The sequence below is a fragment of the Mobula birostris genome, chromosome 9 (genome assembly GCF_030028105.1).
Source record: "Mobula birostris isolate sMobBir1 chromosome 9, sMobBir1.hap1, whole genome shotgun sequence".
Classification (NCBI taxonomy): domain Eukaryota; kingdom Metazoa; phylum Chordata; class Chondrichthyes; order Myliobatiformes; family Myliobatidae; genus Mobula; species Mobula birostris.
The window spans coordinates 36,749,554-36,768,001 of NC_092378.1; the positions used below are offsets into that span (position 1 = coordinate 36,749,554).

The following is an 18,448-nucleotide window of genomic DNA, read 5'->3' on the forward strand; positions in this document are numbered from 1 at the left end:
GAGGAATTTTGGTGGGGTTTATATGGGAGGCAGGGTTTGAGGGTTGGCACAACATTGTGGGCCGAAGGGCCTGTACTCTGCTGTACTATTCTATGTTCTATATTCTATGACTCCTGGATGGTCTTCCTTTAGTTCTCAGAGTGTAGCCCTTAGTTTTAAGGATCCTGTTTAGGATAAACTTCAACCCTACCTCTACAGTGTCATGGCCATAAGAATTTTGTATGTTTTGATAACATCATTACTGATTCTTTCCAAGCATGGACTCAATCACTGTTATCTAGTCTCATTGAGCAATTTGCTTCTATCCTAGGAACCATTCTGGTTAATATAATTTGCACTTCTGTTGCAAGCATGTAGAAGTATGTAATATTCTAAGTATAACAACAGGAATTCTGCAGATGCTGGAAATTCTAAGTGTTATCTTTTAAGGGCCCTTCGTATTTCCAATATATTTTAAAATGGTCTTCTGCTCAAAGTCCTCCGGTCATTAAGGCCAGTATTCTATTTGCAATCCTAACAAATGCTGTTAACTGTCATTCCTCGTGACTCAGGGCATGCAGGTCCAAGTAGGCCCTCTGCATGTGGAGAACTCTCAGTTTCTCATTTTTAAAAAGAAAAATTAGTTTTTCTGTTTTTCTGTTTGACCCATCAAAATTGCTAGTAAACTTTTTTTTGTGTTACATTGCTTTGTTGTCATCCATTCATTTGACCTGTTAATGTCCTCCTGCAAACTGTTTGCTGTATCCTCATATCTCGCACTACCAGCCAGCTTTGTATGATCAGCAAAATTGGTTATATTAGTCTTGTTTCCGTCATCCAAATCATTTGATATAGATCGTGAATAGCTGGGGCTCCTGCTCTAATCTTTGTAGCCTCTCAACCAAAAAAAATTATTCTCATATTCAGATTGTTGTTTGTTATCTGATGTTCAATCCTCAATCCATGTCAGTGTTTTATTCTCAATTTCATGTGCTCTAATTTTGTTTAATTTCTTGTAGGGCACATTTTTTTTGAAGGCCTTCTCAGAAATGAAATCTATCACATCTATTAGTTCCTCTTTACTTCTGCTAGTTAACATTTCAAGAGGACTGAAATATAAGAGCAAGGATGTAATGTTGAGGCTCTATAAGGCACTGGTGAAGGCTCACTTGGAGCATTCTGAGTAGTTTTGGGCCCCTTATATAAGAAACGATATGCTGACATTGGAGAGGGTTCAGAGGAGATTCGTGAAAATAATTACGCCATTGAAGGGCTTACCACATAAGGAGCATTTGATGGCTCCAGGCCTGTACTCACTGGAATTCAGAAGAATGAAGGGGATCTCATTGAAGCTTAACGAATGTTGAAAGCCTCAATAGAGTGGATATGGAGAGAATGTTTCATATGGTGGGGGAGTCTAGAACCAAAGGTGTACCTTAGGATAGAGGGATGTCCATTTAGAACAGAGATGAGGAGCAATTTCATTAGCCAGAGAGTGGTAAATCTGAAATTTGTTGCCATAGGCAGCTATGGAGATCAAGTCATTGGGTATATTTAACTCAGAAGTTGATAGGTTATTGATTAGTTAGGGCATGAAGAGTTATGGGGAGAAGGCAGGAGATTGAGGCTGAGAGGGAAGTGGATCAGCTATGGTGAAATGGCAGAACAGACTGGATGCGCTAAATGGCTCAATTCTGCTCCTGTATCATACAGTCTTATGAACGGTAGTTCTGAGGGTGAAAATGCGCTGTTAGTGAGAGAGGTCAGAGGATAACAGCCGTCTTGGTTCAAGCTGACAGGAAGGCTAAAGTAACTCAAAGAACCATGTGTTAACAACAGTGTGCAGAAGAGCATCATTGAACGCACAACATGTCGAACCTTGAAGTGAATGCGCTACAGCAGCAGGAGAACACACCAGGTTCCACCCCTGTATCTAATAAAGTGGCCACTGAGTGCACTTCGTTAACTCTTTGATAAGTGCACCTTAACCACAAAATTAATTAGAGCATAGGACATAGTACAGTTACTACACAGTACAGGTCCTTCAGCCCATGATGTTATACCAACATTTTAACCTTATACGATCAGTCTAAACCTTCCCTTCCAGATAGCCCTCCATTTTATCTTTAAATGACCTTCAACCTTGAACAAGTCTGGATCTACCATAGCATCACACAAATTTCTGTAAAGAGGCACAGCCTCAGAATAGGGGGCCTTCCATTTAGAACAGAGATGAGGAAAAATTCCTTTCGCCAGATGGTAGTGAATCTGCATAATTCTTTGACATAGCTGGCTGTGGAGGCCAAGTCATTGGTAAATTTAAAGCAGAGGCTGATAGGTTCTTCATTAGTAAGGGCATCAAAGGATACAGGGAGACGCAGGAGAATGGGGTTGAGAGGGATAATAAATCAGCCATGATGAAATAGCAGAGCACACTTGATGGGCTGAATGGCCTAATTCTGCTCCTGTGTCTTATGGTATTAACATCCGATCTGTGGGCATCATTATAGAACCAACAGAATTTGGAAGTTGAGGACTCTTCCCATTTTGTATCTATTTTACCTTTGGATTTTCAGAGCTGTCAATATTTTACTTGTATATCATTGGAATAATACATAAACTCCATGTAATAAATTCCACTAAAAGATAATTCAAGCAAAGATGGCATTACTTAGATTTTAAAGGATTAGTAGTTGATTTGATTGAAGTTTACAAGAAAATAGTTAATCTATTCTACATCAACAAGTTGCAACAAGGGATTCTCACAACTGAATATTAGAGCCAAATTTTGAAGATTAATAAATGCTTCAACAAACTTAGAGCAAGCAGTAATTGCTATGAGTTGATATTTTGGAAATATTTGTTAACCGAGTGATTGTCCAGGTTTTAGATTACAGTCATAACAGAGTTGTTGCCATTTGCCATTATAATTACATGAAAAGGACATAATTTTCAAACACTTTGCTAATGTGCAATGCACCATGAAATGTACTGGTTTTTAGTTCCCTTAGTTCCCCGTGTTATTTTTAATCAGAGTCAAAGTTGAGTTTATTGTCATAGGCATGAGTACATATATTCACAGGTGCAATGAAAAACATATTTGCAACAGCATTACTTGCATTTAGCATTAAATAAACAGCATTCCTAAAAAGAACATGGATTTAATATAAATCATACAGAATTTTCGTATAAAACACAATTGGAGCAAAAAATAATACTCATTTTAGTGCAAAATAAAGTTCATAATGTTGCTAAACTGGTGATTAACGTACTTGTTCTTGAACTGGTGATGTGACAGTTCAGGCTTTTGTATCTCCTGCCTGATGGCAGGTATGAGAAAATGGCATGGCTCAAATGGTGGTAATTTTGAGCTCGATATTGCCTTTTAATAATACCAATGGTAAGGAGGGATGTGCCTGTGATGTACTAAGTAGAGTCTGCTTCTGTGCAGTTTCTTGCATTCTTGCACATTTGAATTGCCATACCAGACCATGATGCAATGATTCTCGCTGCAATCAACAGTACCTCTGTAGAAGTTTGTTCGTGATTTGATGACAAGCTGAACCTTCTTAACCTTCTAAGTAATGTGTGTCATGGTCTTTATTTTCTTAAGATTGCAGTACTGGGCTGTAGCTGATGAGCTGTTGCCACATATACCTGTTCCTGTTCGATGGTCCAGAGCAGAGAAGAACCATAGAAATTGCACTCGCGGTTGACCTGTTGTGGTAGTGGACCTTTACCAACAAATTGGAGTGGATCCGGATAATCTCTGAGCAAGAGTTGATTTACACCATAACTAACATCTCAAAGTACTACTTTAGATTGATGTTAATGCTACCAGATGGTAGTCATTGAACCAGGTCACCACATTCTTCTTTGTACTGGCACACTAAATGCCAACCTGAAGCAGGTGGGAAAATCAGACCATAGAGGTAAGAGATTGAATATGGCCGTGAATGCTCCAGCCAGTTGGTCAGTACTCAGCCAGTTACACCAGCTCGACCAGATTCATTTTGTAGATCAGTCTTTTAAGGAATGTCCAAACATTGGCCTTTGAAATTACAGGGAACTCTGGAAATGTGGGGCTAGTGTGGAAGTCGTGGTTCTCCCTATGAAAGAGTGCATAAAAGGCAGTGAGCTCACCTGGGAATGATGGGTTGGTGCCACTTATGCTACCCAATCTTGCTTTTCAGGAAATTATATTGTGCCACCTCTGTGGTCACAATTTAGTCTGAAATTGCCTCTTTGAACTTGCGACCTTCTAAGGTTCTACCTGGAAGACTTGTGTTACCCTTGGTCACCACAGATCTACCCCTCAATAGATTATGAATCCCTTGATTCAGGGCTCCTGGTTGAGATAATGATCCTTCTAACAACTGGGCAGTTAACGCAGCATTTGTCCTTTAGCTTATGGTTTGAAGGGTTCTTTCATACAAGAAAGATCCTTGTCCTTGTCTGTTTCAGGAAAATGGATAAATCACATCTGCTGCAGTATATTTGTATAAATTTCTACCATAAGTTGTGGGAGGAATTGTACAATATTGGATTCTCTTGCCTCATGTGGGCATTACAGAACTAGAGTGCAGTCAGGAAGCCACTAATGAACAGGTTGATGCAACTTTAGGATCCTGATGCAAATGTACATCAATGGCATTCTAAAACTGTGTTTTGAAGTAATATCAATGAATGGCAGTTTTACATTAGACTGGTGGAAAATTCTGGACATCTGTAACTGTATGACATCTACAGACACTACAGAATTTCAAAAACATAATGGAGCTTGGTTTTTGATACATCTCAAGCAGCAGAATGCTTTAGAGCAGAACTGTGATGGTGGTAGGAGTCATGGAAAAGCTGCTGAGATTATCTCACCATAGTGATGCAACATGAGTAACTGCTTGCTGATTACTAGCTTTAAACAAAATTGATTGCAGAGTTTAAGAAAAATTTATTATTAGAATGCAATTACTTACAGTACCTAGTTCATGCAGTTCATAGATGACTCAGTTCCTTGTAATGACACCTGCACTTTTTAAAGAAAAATAAATTACCCATGACCCACCAAATAACTCTGAAAAGAAGATCACACTACTACTTTCCTTCTATTAAAAATGAATCCTAATTGGCCTTACCATTTCTTTGTCATCTCCTCTTGTTTATGAAAGGCTTCTGTTTCCTTTTGTTAGCTCCTAATCTTTTCTCATACTATCATTCTGTCTTTAAATACAGTACAAGAAACACAGTGAAAATACATTATATATTTGACATTTCTGAGGTTCTCTTTTGAGTTTACTTATATAGTCTCTTTCTTCATTTGGTTAGCCATGACGGTCTTGGTATTCCCATTTCCAAATCTACAAACGCTTCTTGCCTCTGGTGAAGAAAGTCTGTGGCCGTTTTAGGAATTCTTAACTCTAGCTCATTGTTTTAACTGTGTCACCTTAGACTCTTTTGAAATATGGCCTCCATTTTGAACGTCCAGCTCCTTTTGTCCTTCTGGCAGCTCACTTTATGATCCTTAATATGGAATAAGGTAGATGATCTTGTAGCACAGTTCAAGATTGACAGGCATGACGTGGGCATCACTGAGTTGTGGCTGAAAGATGATCCTAGTTGGGAGATTAACAGCTAAGTAAACACATTTTATTGAAAGGATTGACAGGTAGGCAGATAGGGTGGGGTGGCTCTTTTGGTTTAAAAAAAATGAGATCAGATCCTTGGGAAGAGGTGACGAAGGATCAGAAGATTTAGAATCTTGTGGGTAGACTGAAGAAACTGCAAAGGTAAAAGACCCTGATGGGAGTTATATACAGTCCTCTGAACAGTGGCCAGGATGTACAGGATGTAGGTTATAAATCACAATGAGATAGTAAAGGCATGCAATAAGGGCAATGTTTTGATAGTCGTAGCGTATTTCAGTATGCTGGTAGATTGGGAAAATCAAATTGGTGTTGGATCCCAAGAGATGGAATTTGTAGAATGCCTACGAAATTGCCTTTTAGAGTGTTGTTGAGCCCTGGATTGGGTGTTGTGTAATGATTTCGATTTGATTAGGGAGCTTAAGGTAAAGGTGCCCTTAGGAGACAGTGATAGAATTCTTCCTGCTGTTTGAGAGGGAGAAGCTAAATTCAGATGTATTAGTATTACAGTGATTAAAAGGGAATTTCAGAGGCACGAGAGAGGAGCTGGCCAAAGTTGATTTGAAGGGAACAATATCAGGGATGATGACAGAGCAACAATGGCTGGAATTTCTGGGGGCGATTTGGAAGGTGCAGGATAGATACAACCCAAAGATGAAGTATTCTAAAGGTAGGATAAGGCACCCATGGCTGACAAGGTAAGTCAAGGACAGCATAAAAGCCAAAGAGAGGGTATATAATTCAGCAAAAATTAATGGGAAGTTAGAGGATTGGGAAACTTAAAAAGCAACAGAAAACAACTAAAAAAGCAATAAGGAGAGAAAAAATGAAGTTAAGCTAGTCAATAATATAAGAGGAAAGAGTGGAAAATGACACTGGAGCGGTAGCAATGGGGTATAAAGAAATAACAGATGAATAATAAGTACTTAGCGTCAGTGTTTACTGTAGGATACACTAGCAGTATGCCAGAGATTCCAGAGTGTTAGGGGGCAGAAGTGAGTGTAATTGCTATAGCTAAGGAGAATGCACTGGGAAGCTGAATGGTCTGAAGGCAGATAAGTCTCCTGGGTCACATGGAATGCACCCTAGGGTACCGAAAGAGATAGTGGAAGAGGTTGTGGAGGTATTAGTATTCAAAAGTCACTAGATTCTGGAAGATTGGATAATTGCAAATATCACTCTACTCTTTAAGAAGGAAGGGAGACAGAGGAAGGATATGTCCAGTTAGCTAGACTACAGTGGTTGGGAAGATGTTTTGGAGTACTTGGAGGCACATGATAAAGTGGGCCAAAGTCAACATGGCTTCCTCAAGATATATCACATTTTGGGCATTTATGATGGGAGTGGGTTAAATAGTGTAACATCTTCAGCAGATTTGAAGAACAAAATAACTCGGTGGTCTTACTGAAATCTTCCTTCTTGGAAAAGGTAGAATTGAATGCTATTTAAAATTGTAATATTTTAAAATTTTGAAATTGTTTAAAGCATCCTCAGTGAATTATGTATTGTATTAAAATCTGCTTTATCCTGATTATGTTTGCAACATCTCTGGTGCGCAATTTTGTGCATCATTGGTTTGAAGCCTGATCACAATTTACAATAAATTTCAAAATCCATTCTAGTATGAATTGGTTTAACTCAGGAGGTATCTGGTTGTTTGATTCCACCAGCCAGACTCTCCATTCTCAGTTTTTTTTTTACCTAACTTTAGAACAGATTTTACAGATGAGTAAGAGCCTTGGAAATGCAAGATATGAACCATTACCACATTAACTGTACATTTAATCCATGTTAACAAGTAACTAATATGTATGTTTTACAAGCCCAATAATGAATACATTTATAAGGCTTTTGACAGTGAAAATACCTCTGAAATGAAATATTCAGGTTTGGTGTATTTAATGTAACATTGCCCTTGTTTCTCATGAATAATGTTCATTGTCCCACATGTATGATCATTACTGTTTAAATTGTTGATAAATCAATATTTTATTGTGTTTTGTTTCAGCTTCTGTCAGAATTGGATTTCCGTATTTGGAGAGCAATTGTAAGCAAATACCTAACTTAAGGAGAAGTTGTATTATGATTTTTTTTCCCTTCTACAGACTGTGGGAACTATTACTGCAGTGCCCATCAAGGTCCCCCAAGTCAGCTCATTACAGAGGTTGGCAGGCCAAGGACCCCCAGTGCTACCTCAGGTAAAGATTTTGTTTATTTTATTTTATATTATAGTGAGGAATAGGCCCTTCCAGCCCAACGAGCCACACTGCCCAGTAACCCACCTATTATTTTGAATGTTAAATGATAATCCCTTTTGGCTGGTACTTTCATTGTTGGACAGGATTCTTAGGCGTTTCTTGTGGAACAAGGATAACTTTCTTATACTTCAGTTTTATGTATCTTTTGAGCTGGTGAGGAAGGAGATGCTTGACAGGACAGGTAGATGTTAATTTATTCAATTTTTGTTTCATTCAACGTTTTTGAATCTAGGTGTTACTGGCAAGGCCAGCATTATTTATCTACCCCTAAGGCACATAAGAAGGCAGTGCTGGAAACTCTGGCGAGAGTTGATAAATCTCCAAATTAGCATGAACTTCATTCAACTATCTGCTTAATCCTGGATGACATTGAACTTCTTGAGAGCTGTTGCAGCAGTATTCATTCAGGATGTTAAAGAATATTCACTCATGTTTCTGATTTGTGTATTTTAGTTGGCAGAGACTTCAGGATCAGGAGATGAGTTAACATTTTTTTTCAGGTTAGTGGAGATTCTGAGGATATTGATGTTGGTGGACTTAGTATTGGTAATATCATTGAGTGCAAGGTAGGAGGTCCCACTCTGTTTTTGGAGGTTGGCATTGCCTGCTGCTCTTGTGCAAATGTTAGTTGTCAGGTATTAACCGCGCTTCAGTGTTGATCTTCACTCAGCTTTGAACTGCTTCATTCATTGAGAATTTAAATGGAATTGAATACTGTGCCATCATTGAATATTTCTTCTTCTGACTTTATAATGAAAGAAAAGTCATTGGTATAGTAGTTGGAGATTTTGTATTGACTTGTATTGAAGCAGGGTTCATCTCCTGGCTTAATAGAAATGGGGGGGGGCGGAGAGAAAAGAGTATTCAAGTTCATGAGGTTGCATAAGACACCTTTCTACTGCCAAATCCTTTGAGTTTATCCCATTTAACACAATGGTAGTGCCATATAACAGAGTGGAGGATGTCATCATTGTGAAGCTAGGAATTCAAATCTGCTGGGACCGTGTAGTGGTCATTTCTATAATTGCTATCATGTTAAGGTTTATCAGCCGTTTAAGTTTGAAGCTTTTCCTTGTGGGCAAACAAGCCAGTAATTACTTAAATAATGGTCTTTGTAAGTGCATGTACCGAAGCATTGTTTGCTAATGCAGCTTGATGATAGAGGTTGGACTAACCTAAGTTCTGGATTGGAGGCAAAATGGGTTGAACAATTTCTGATTTTTCAGCACTGTTCATCCAGAAAGATTATTGGAAGTGAGCTGCAGCAATGTGATAATAAAGATTGAGAAAGTGCTTGGATGATGATACAGCTTTGTGACATTTATCAGAAACTGCTTATATGAGTGTAGTAACTTGGTTACACATCAGTCAGAGTGAGAATCGTTCCTTGATTTTCGTGTGTTGAAGTTGATTGTCCTGAATGGAATCTTTGGTTGTTCAAGTTCATATGTGTAGCAGCTTACATACGTCACAGGATGGCAGAGGAAACAAAATTTAATTATACGAATCCAATGGCAAGCAAGCCTTTTATTGATTCTTTTATCCATTAGATAAACTTATCTTTTATCTAATTTATTAAATGTAGTCTACATTTTTGTGATGGAGTCACAATATACATTTTGTAATTTTTCCATTGACATTTCCATGTGAAATCTGATTATAGATAAGGTACCTTGTCTTAAATCTTTGCCCCAAAAATGACCGAATCCTAAGGGTTCCAATAAATAGGATATCACTAATGTTCTGCTAATTCTGAACATCAGACTAAACACCAGCTCTTCCCCCATGCTGGCTAATTAAAAATAATCCTTAATTTCCTCAGATTCTATAAAATGGCTCAACAAGCTTGATTGTGTTATTATACATCCACTGCTTATACGTTGTCGTATCTAGTTGAAAATACTTGCCCTACCTGAAAATTTTGAAACAATAAATAATGTTTTGACCGATGTCAATTGGTTCTTGGTTAGAACATGGAAGGAGAGCCAGCAAAGGGTCTTCAATACAGCTAATCTACTAAGTATACTAATGTAGCCCACCCCGGCCACCCTTGGGGTCACTCAGCACGCTGTCGTCTAGGGAAACAACCTTCGGCCCCGCCAAACTGGGTAATTAGTTTGTGTGGATGCTGTGTGATGTACCCCACCCCGCCCAAATAACAGACAATACACCAGATATGATTAAATGATTTACAGTTTATAGATATTATTGGAACTATATAATTAATAGAGAATAAAATACAAAAGGAAAATAAAAGGCGCCACACTTATCAAAGTTCAGTCTCTTCATGCACAAAACATTTAGAGCTCAAGAACCTTCTTCTTCACCCTGCGATCCCTCGGACCACCTCGACCGGCCGCCTGGGACCAAAAATGGTGGTCGACCAGACGCCCCACACGAGTCCATCTCCGTCTCCTCGCCGAACGCCCTCCTCGGGGTCCGGCCCCATTAGCAGACATCACAGCACCTAGTCCATTCTCTGTCTCTCTCTCCCGCCTTCTCCCTCAAAACCCTGCGCATACAAATCTTCCAGATACATCAAAGTCTAACAATTATCCTAATTGGTTCGTAACATCCTCTCATCACCCCTTAACCCACAACAAGCTGCTAGCGCAAAGCTTTCTCAGTGTTTACATAACAAAGAAGCATTCCCGATTATAAAATAACAAAGAAGCCATTTTAAATTTAACATACAAAAAAAAGAAAGACCCCATACACTAATATTGGAATGCAATAAGTATGACATACTAATGCAGTAATATTAATAGTTTAATCATCGCTTAAATTATCTTGAGGACTCGCTTGTTTGGCTGAGTTTTAAAAAAGAACTTGAGACTTTTCAAGATTTTTTGGCAGGCTTCAATCATGATCTGTTAGGCACTTGAGAAAGATCAATAAAAGCAAGTGAGACGTAAGTAGAGCAGCTGTTGTGGGAGTGGCTTTAGTTGGAGTAAACAGTGTCAGAGTGGTCAGATTTTGGCATGCAGGGGTGAAGGCCAAGATACATTTCTGGTATGTTTTTATCTTTCCTAGTCTGTAGTAAATGGCTGGTTTGGTGAGAATGAGTCCAATATTTGTGAGATGTGGGAATTCTGGGAGACCTCCATTCTCCCTGTTAACTGCATCTACACAAGGTTCATCGATCTACAGCTTCTTATAGATCATATTAAGGAACTGGATCTGCAGCTCAGTGACCTGCTCATATGGGAAAATGAGGAGGTGATAGATAGGAGCTATAGGGAGTAATTGCAGCTAAGGTGCAGGAGGAAGAGGGAAAAGATATAGGCATCCAGTGCAGAGTATCCCTGTGGCCGTTCCTCTCAATAATACATAAACCACTTTGCATACTGTTGGGGGACAATCTGCCAGGGGAAGCTGCAGCGACTGGCTCCTTGGCATGAAGCTTGGCTCTGACTTAGAAGAGGAGGGAGGAGGCGGAGAAGAAAAATGCAGTAGTGATAGAGGATTCCATATTTAGAGTAGTAGACAGGAGATTCTGTGGAAGTGAAAGAGACACCCAGAATTTGTATTGCCTTCCAGGTGCCAGGGCAGCTACATCTTGGATTGGGTCCACAACATTCTAAAGGGATAGGGTGAACAGCTGGAAGTACAACAACATGGGTAGGAAAAGGGATGAGGTCTTGAAGAGAGAATATAGGAGTTGGGTAGACAGCTGAAAAATGGGACCAAGAATAGTAATCCCTGGATTGCTGCCTTTGCCACAAGTCAGTAAGTGTCAGAATAGGATGAACTTGCAGATGAATGCATGACTAAGGAATTGGTGCAGGGTGCAGGGTTTTTGATTTCTGGATCATTGGGATTTCCTCTGGGGAAGGTATAACCTGTTACAAAAAGGACAGGTTACACCTGAACCCAAGGGGCACCAATATCTTGCGAACAGGTTTGCTAGAGCTGTTGGGGAGTGTTTAAACTAATCTGGCAGGGATATGGGAATAGGGCTGAGGATGGGGCAGTTAGTAAACAAGTTGATATAGTCTGTAATGAGACCGTGAGAAAGGACATGCAGATGAATGTGAAAAATTGCAGTCAGTGGAATGAATTAAAGTGTAATGGAGACAAAATGGAAAGGGGTAAAGAATACAGGACTGAAGGTGCTAGGTTTGAATGCATGCAGTATACAGAATAAGGAAATCCTTTAAGATAAGATTACTAATTAATCCATATTCATTTATTGACGTATGGCATGGAATAGGGCCTTCCAGCCCTTTGAGTCACACCATCTAGTAACGCCTGATTTAATCCTAGCCTAATCACTGGAAAATTTACAATGATCAATTAACTTACCAACCAATATGCCTTTCGACTGTAGGAGGAAACCAGAGCACCTGGAGGAAACCTACGCAGTCACAGGGAGAACATACCAACTCCTTGCAGGCAGTTGTGAGAATTGAACCTAGGTTGCTGGCACTGTAAAGTGTTGTGCTAGGCACTACACTACAATACTGCCCCTAACAGGACAAGGAAATCCCGTTATGATTCAAGTGAATCCCTTTATGATTAGCCTTCTGTGGTTGATTGCAACAATGTATGAGCCTCTGTAACAGCATTGTATTATGCATCTTGTCATCCTTCTCCAGCCTCTTGAGTGTTTGACATGGTATAATGTACCATCCTTTTACTTGTTTTTCTACTCCACTTCCCAGAGCAGTGCCATTCTTCTCACTTAATTCCATTCTTTCTTAATCTGAAATCAGATACATATTTTTAACTATTGATCTGCCTCCTACTTGTATATAGTAATATTGAGAATCTGTAATAACTTTTTGTGTTCTTCCATTTTCTTATACATTACATTAGCGACCCCATCCACACAATTAATCAGCTTCCACGTTTAATTTGGCAACACCCAGCTCTACATGAAGCGTAATTTTTTCTCCATTTAAAATATGGGAAGACAAGCCATATTTGCATTTGATCAATTTCATTTCTGAATAACTGGACTGGGCTGTGCTGTTGGTTGTAACGGACTTTATTCACTCCATTACACTGTTCGATATTGATAATTAACAATGAAAAAAATACATATTTACATCCCCTGTAGCGTGAACAGGAACTAAAACAATCTTGTTATTGATTATTAGCGATATAAATTACTGGAACATAAAATGTCTATATGTTTTATTCATAATGAAATTCTAAACACATCAAGTATCAACATTTGTGGAATTTTGTCGTTGAGCCTTCTGGGGGGAACAGCTACATTGGATTGGGTGTTACATAATGAACCGGAGGTGATTAGGGAGCTTTAGGTAAAAGTACTCTGAGGAGGCAGTGATCATAACTGAACAACCAAACTAAATGACTACTGCCTGGTGGCACTGACGCCAGTCATTATGACGTACTTTGACTGGCTGGTAATGGCACATATCAAAAACTCCATTCCCACCATACTGGGCACTCTCCAATATGCTTATCGACAGAACTGCTGTATGACATGCCATAGCATCTGTCATGCACCTGACCTTGACACACTTAGAAACAAAACACTAATGTCAGAATGCTATTTCTGGCTTTCATTTTGGCATTCAGCACTATTGTTCCACAGACCTTGATGAACAAATTCCTACTCCTTGATCTAAAGACCCTATTGCGCAACTGGGTGTTGAAATTCCTAGCCAACAGACTTTAGATAGTCAGGATGTACATCTACTCCTCCCTCCATTCTCAACACAGGTGTCCCCCAGGACTGCGTGCTGAGCCAATTGCTGTACACTCTGCTCACACACAAATACATGGCTGAATACCCGAATAATCACTTCATCAAGTTCGCCGATGGTATGACAGCAATGGGGGTCGTCCCCAATAGCGATGAATGGCCTATAGAGAGGACGTAGAAGAGCTCCATGCCTGGTGTGAAGTAAATAACCCCTTCCTCAATGTCAACAAGCCAAAGGAGATGGTTATCGACTTCAGGAGTACTCATACCCCGTTTTACATCAACCGAGTTAGCAGTGGAAACTGGAAGCAGTTTCAAACAATTGGGAGTGCATGTCACACACAAACTCTCATGGCCCCAGAACTCATTCTACACAATCAGGAAAACTCACCAATGCCTCTACTTCCTGAGGTGGCTGAAGAGAGTGGAACTATGCATATCAATACTCATATCCTTCTACAGATGTGTGGTAGAGAGCATTCTAACATGCTGCATCACTGCATGGTATGGAAACTGCTCTGCAGTGGACAGGAACTCAACACATCACCCACACTAGCCTATCTGTGATCAAGGATGTAGATACAGAAAGGTACTGGGAAAGGTTCAGAAACAGCATGAAGAATACCAGCCACCCTGCTTATGGTCTATTCCTCTGACTGCCATTGGGAGGAGGCTATGCAGCATCCACGCCTGGATCACCTGACTCAAAAACTGCTTTTCTCAAGCAGTAAGGCTGATCAACACCTCACCCACTAAACCCACCCCTCCAAACCCCCCACCACCACTAGTTTGGCCTTTCCTATCAGTCACCTTATGTACAGTACATACTGTTTTTGCCCAGCATCACCTTTTGGACATAAAATCAATTATGTATAGAAGCTATTTATATATAAGTGTTTATATTTATTACATCAGATCTGGAGTAACAATTATTTCATTTTCTTTTACACTTGTGTCTGGAAATGATATAATAAAAGATGAACAATCTTGAATTTAGCTTTGGTGAATTCTGCAACTTCAGATTTGTTTTCTCGTTGCTCTATATATATATATAAAAATGTTGGCACTAAGAAGAAACATCGTTAATGCTGTTAAATACTCATTTAGAATAGATAATCCCTCAGTAAAGCTCAGTGAATTGTCTAATCTAATCAAGGGTATTTGTTGAAAATCTCTTGTAAAAATTATATGGTATACTTGCTTCTTCAGGTTAGGCCAAAGACCCTAGTTCCAGACAGCCTCTCAGTCACTCTGTGTCGTGACCAGACCTCCAGTCAACCTCAGTCTCTTCAAAAAAGCACCATTGTCAGCATCAAGAACCCAAGTCCTACTCTTCCCACTGCCAATAACACCGTCAATCATGTGCAGACATCGACTAGCCAAACACAAAACTTTGCAGAGTCGCCATTGGTTACGACACCTATCAGCAGTGCTGGCGTGGCTTTTGCAATCATCTCTGCTTCCCCCAACAATGGCAGTTCCATGAGCAGCAGTACAGTCTCCCTGACCAGTGACACCATCAGTGTTCAACCTCTTCTGCTCAGCACAGATAAGGTAAGGAAAATCTAAAGAAAATGTTTCATGAGGTTAAATAAAACATGATTAGAATACAGTTTAATTTACCACTGCAGTAGATTTCTTGTATTATGTATCATTACATTACCTTTAACTTTAATCAGCCACATTGCTTCACAGTGCCAAACAGAAAAAAATTACATCATAGTACATTTCCATGTGGAAAAAGTACGATCTTTATTTTGGTAATATCATTGAAGAGTACTCTTATTAGAAGTTCCCCATGATTATTTGCATATTACTTAAAATACAATAGAGGTTTCCAAGGTACTTCACCAAAACATTGTTGAAGAAAATCGAAGGGTTTTGGCCTGAAACGGCAACTGTACTTTTTTCCATAGATGCTACCTGACCTGCTGAGTTCCTCCAGCATTTTGTGTGTGTTGCTAAAGAAAGTGGTACTTGCTCCTGTTTTGATGCTGGTGTTTAGGGCAGCAATGAAGGTCCTCTATCTCTGGCGGTGCTCCGAGCTCCCCGAACATGTCAGTAGCTTCCTTTCGGTTTTCACTACTTTCAGTTATGCATGTCCTGGAGACCCAGGAACACTGTCACACCCAGTTGCAGAAGGGTTCTTTGTTGCTGTTTCTGTAACAATTTTTTTTTTTTTTTTTAACCATTCATGGTTGTTAGCCCTGAGTTGAACCCCCAATCTGGAGGACTGGTGGACCACTCTGAGTCTGGCCTGTACCCTTTGACCTGTTTGGCATGAGTGACTCTACCAAGAGCCAAAGCATTAAACCCTGACTCCAGTCAACATAGCTCAATGGGTCATTGAGGCACACAACCTCTAAACCACGACAAGGTTGTGGTCCTCTTGGAGAAAAGAAAATGGTATTGGTCCCTTAAAGCTTCAAAGTGATAAAAAGCTGTAGAAAGATATATAGTGCCTATAAAAAGTATCTCTCTCCCCCCCCCCGCCCCCCAGAAGTTTTTATGTTTTATTGTTTTACAGTGGATTTAATTCGGCTTTTTTGACGCTTATCAATAGAAAACGACTCTTTCATGTCAACATAAAAACAGATCTCTGCAAAGTGATCTAAATTAATTACAAATATAAAACACAAAATATTTGATTGTGTAAGTATTCACCCTTCATTAATATGACACACTAAATCATCATTGATACAGCCAATTTGTTTTGAAGTCTCATAATTAGTTAAATGGATATCTGTTTTTGGAGACCTGTGTTTCCTTTGATTGTAGTTAAAAAAAAAAATGCACCTGTGTCTGGAAGGTCCAACTGCTGATGAGTCAGTATCCTGGCAAAAGCTACACCATGAAGACAAACTAACTATCCAACCAATTCCACAAAAAAGCTATTGAAAAGCACAAGTCAGGAGATTGATACAAGAAAATTTCCAAGCCACTGATTATCCTTTGGAGTACAGTTAAGTCAATCATCAAGAAATGGAAAGAATATGGTACAGCTGTAAATCTGCGTGGAGCAGCTTGTCAAAAACTGAGTGAATGTGCAAGAAGGGTGCTAGTGAGGGATGTCACCAAGAGACGTAGGACAACTCTGGAAGAGTTACCAGTCTCAATGACTGAGATGGGAGAGACTGTGCATACATCAACTGTTGCTCGGATGCTTCATCAGTCGCAGTCTTATGGGAGAGAGGCAAAGAGAAAGCCATTGTTGTAAAAAAGACCCACATGAATTCTCGGCTAGAGTTTGCCAGAAGTTATATGGGAGATTCTGAAGTCAGCTGGAAGTAGGCTGTATGGTCTGATGAAACCAAAATTGGGCTTTTTGACCGCCTGACTAAACGCCATGTTTGGCATAAGCCAAACACCGCACATAATCGAAAACTCACCATCCCTACCAGGAAACATGGTGGTGGCTGCATCATGCTGTGGGGATGCTTCACTGCAGCAGGCCTTAGAAGGCTTGTGAAGGTAGAGGGTAAAATGAATACAGCAAAATATAGGGAAATCCTGGAGGAAAACCTGATGCAGTCCACAAGACAACTGTGACTTGGGAGAAGATGTGTTTTCCAGCAAGACAGTGACCCCAAGTATAAAGCCAAAACTTCACAGGAATGGTTTATAAACAAGAAAGTTAATGTCCTGGAGTGGCCAAGTCAGAGTCCAGGCATCAATCCAATGGACAATTTGTGGCTGGACTTGAAAAGGGCTTTTAACTCACAATCCTCATCTAATCTGACAGAGCTTGAGCAGTTTTGTAAAGAAGAATGGGGAAAATTTCGTGTCCAGATGTACAAAGCTGATAGAGACCTATCCATACAGACTCAAGGTTGTAATTGCTGCCGAAGGTGCATCTACTAAGTATTGATTTGAAGGGGGTGAATATTTACACAATCGATTCTTTTGTGTTTTATACTTGTAATTAATTTAGATCACTTTGTAGAGATCTGTTTTCACTTTGACAAGAGTCTTTACTGTTGATCAGTGTGGGGAAAAAAAGCCAAATTAAATCAACTGTGACTCAATTTTGCAAAACAATAGAACATGAAAACTTCCAAGGGGATGAATACTTTTTAATTGACACTGTTAGTTTCATAAGCAGTGTAAGTGATGGTAGATGGGCTGAAAGGTCTGAGGTGTGAATTCCAGAGCTGTGACAAGCAGGCCATTGCTATAGCATTGAAAATTAACAACATGAAAGAGACCAGGTTGCAGAGATTTCAGAAAAGTTTGGGATTAGGCTAAATTTGAGAAGTGGCAGGGTGCTGCAGAAATGAGACATACAGGATTTGAAAATCAGAATAAACGTTTTAAATTGGGCTGTTGTTGGTCTGGGAATGAATAATAATTAATGTACAGATAAGTTAGATAAAAGGTTTGAGGCACATAAGTAGGAGAGTTTTGTTCATCTCAAGTTTAGAAATGGACGAGTGTGTTAAGTTTAACAGTAGTAAAAATGCCAAGTTTCAAAAGCAGTTTTATATTGGTATATTGCCACAAACTACCAAGTTACAGTGAAAAGCTCTGTTTTGTATGCCATCCGGACAGATCATACATCCAGGTAGTAAAAAGAAAACAGATTGAAGAAAGTAGTATTGCAGTTATAGAGTGTGCAGTGCAGGTTGGCAAACAAGTTGTAAAGGACATTATCTAAACGAGGACATCAAAAGTTTATCTTTTAGCTTATGTGAAGTAAAAAAAGCCAAAGTCAGGACAGGAATGGTGGAGAATGAGCTTCTGTGGGATGAAGAAAATTGTTAACATTTCTGATTGAAACACTCGATTAGTTCTGGTTCAGCTTTATATATTGTCCATGGAGAACAATGATCAGTAGCTGTAGAAATAATGGCAGGGGTTGAAGATAGTGACTGTTGCTTTTCCTATTATTTTCTGTG

At 39.5% G+C, this 18,448-nt stretch overlaps 1 protein-coding gene across 1 annotated transcript in view; it reads left to right on the forward strand.

The window, feature by feature from the left end:
- The window catches only part of phf21b (PHD finger protein 21B), a 167,607-nt gene that overhangs the window by 80,716 nt on the left and 68,443 nt on the right, over positions 1 to 18,448 (forward strand). Inside the window, 2 exon segments of the mRNA XM_072267830.1 lie at positions 7,724 to 7,816; positions 14,763 to 15,107. Coding sequence (XP_072123931.1) covers positions 7,724 to 7,816; positions 14,763 to 15,107 — 438 coding nt within the window.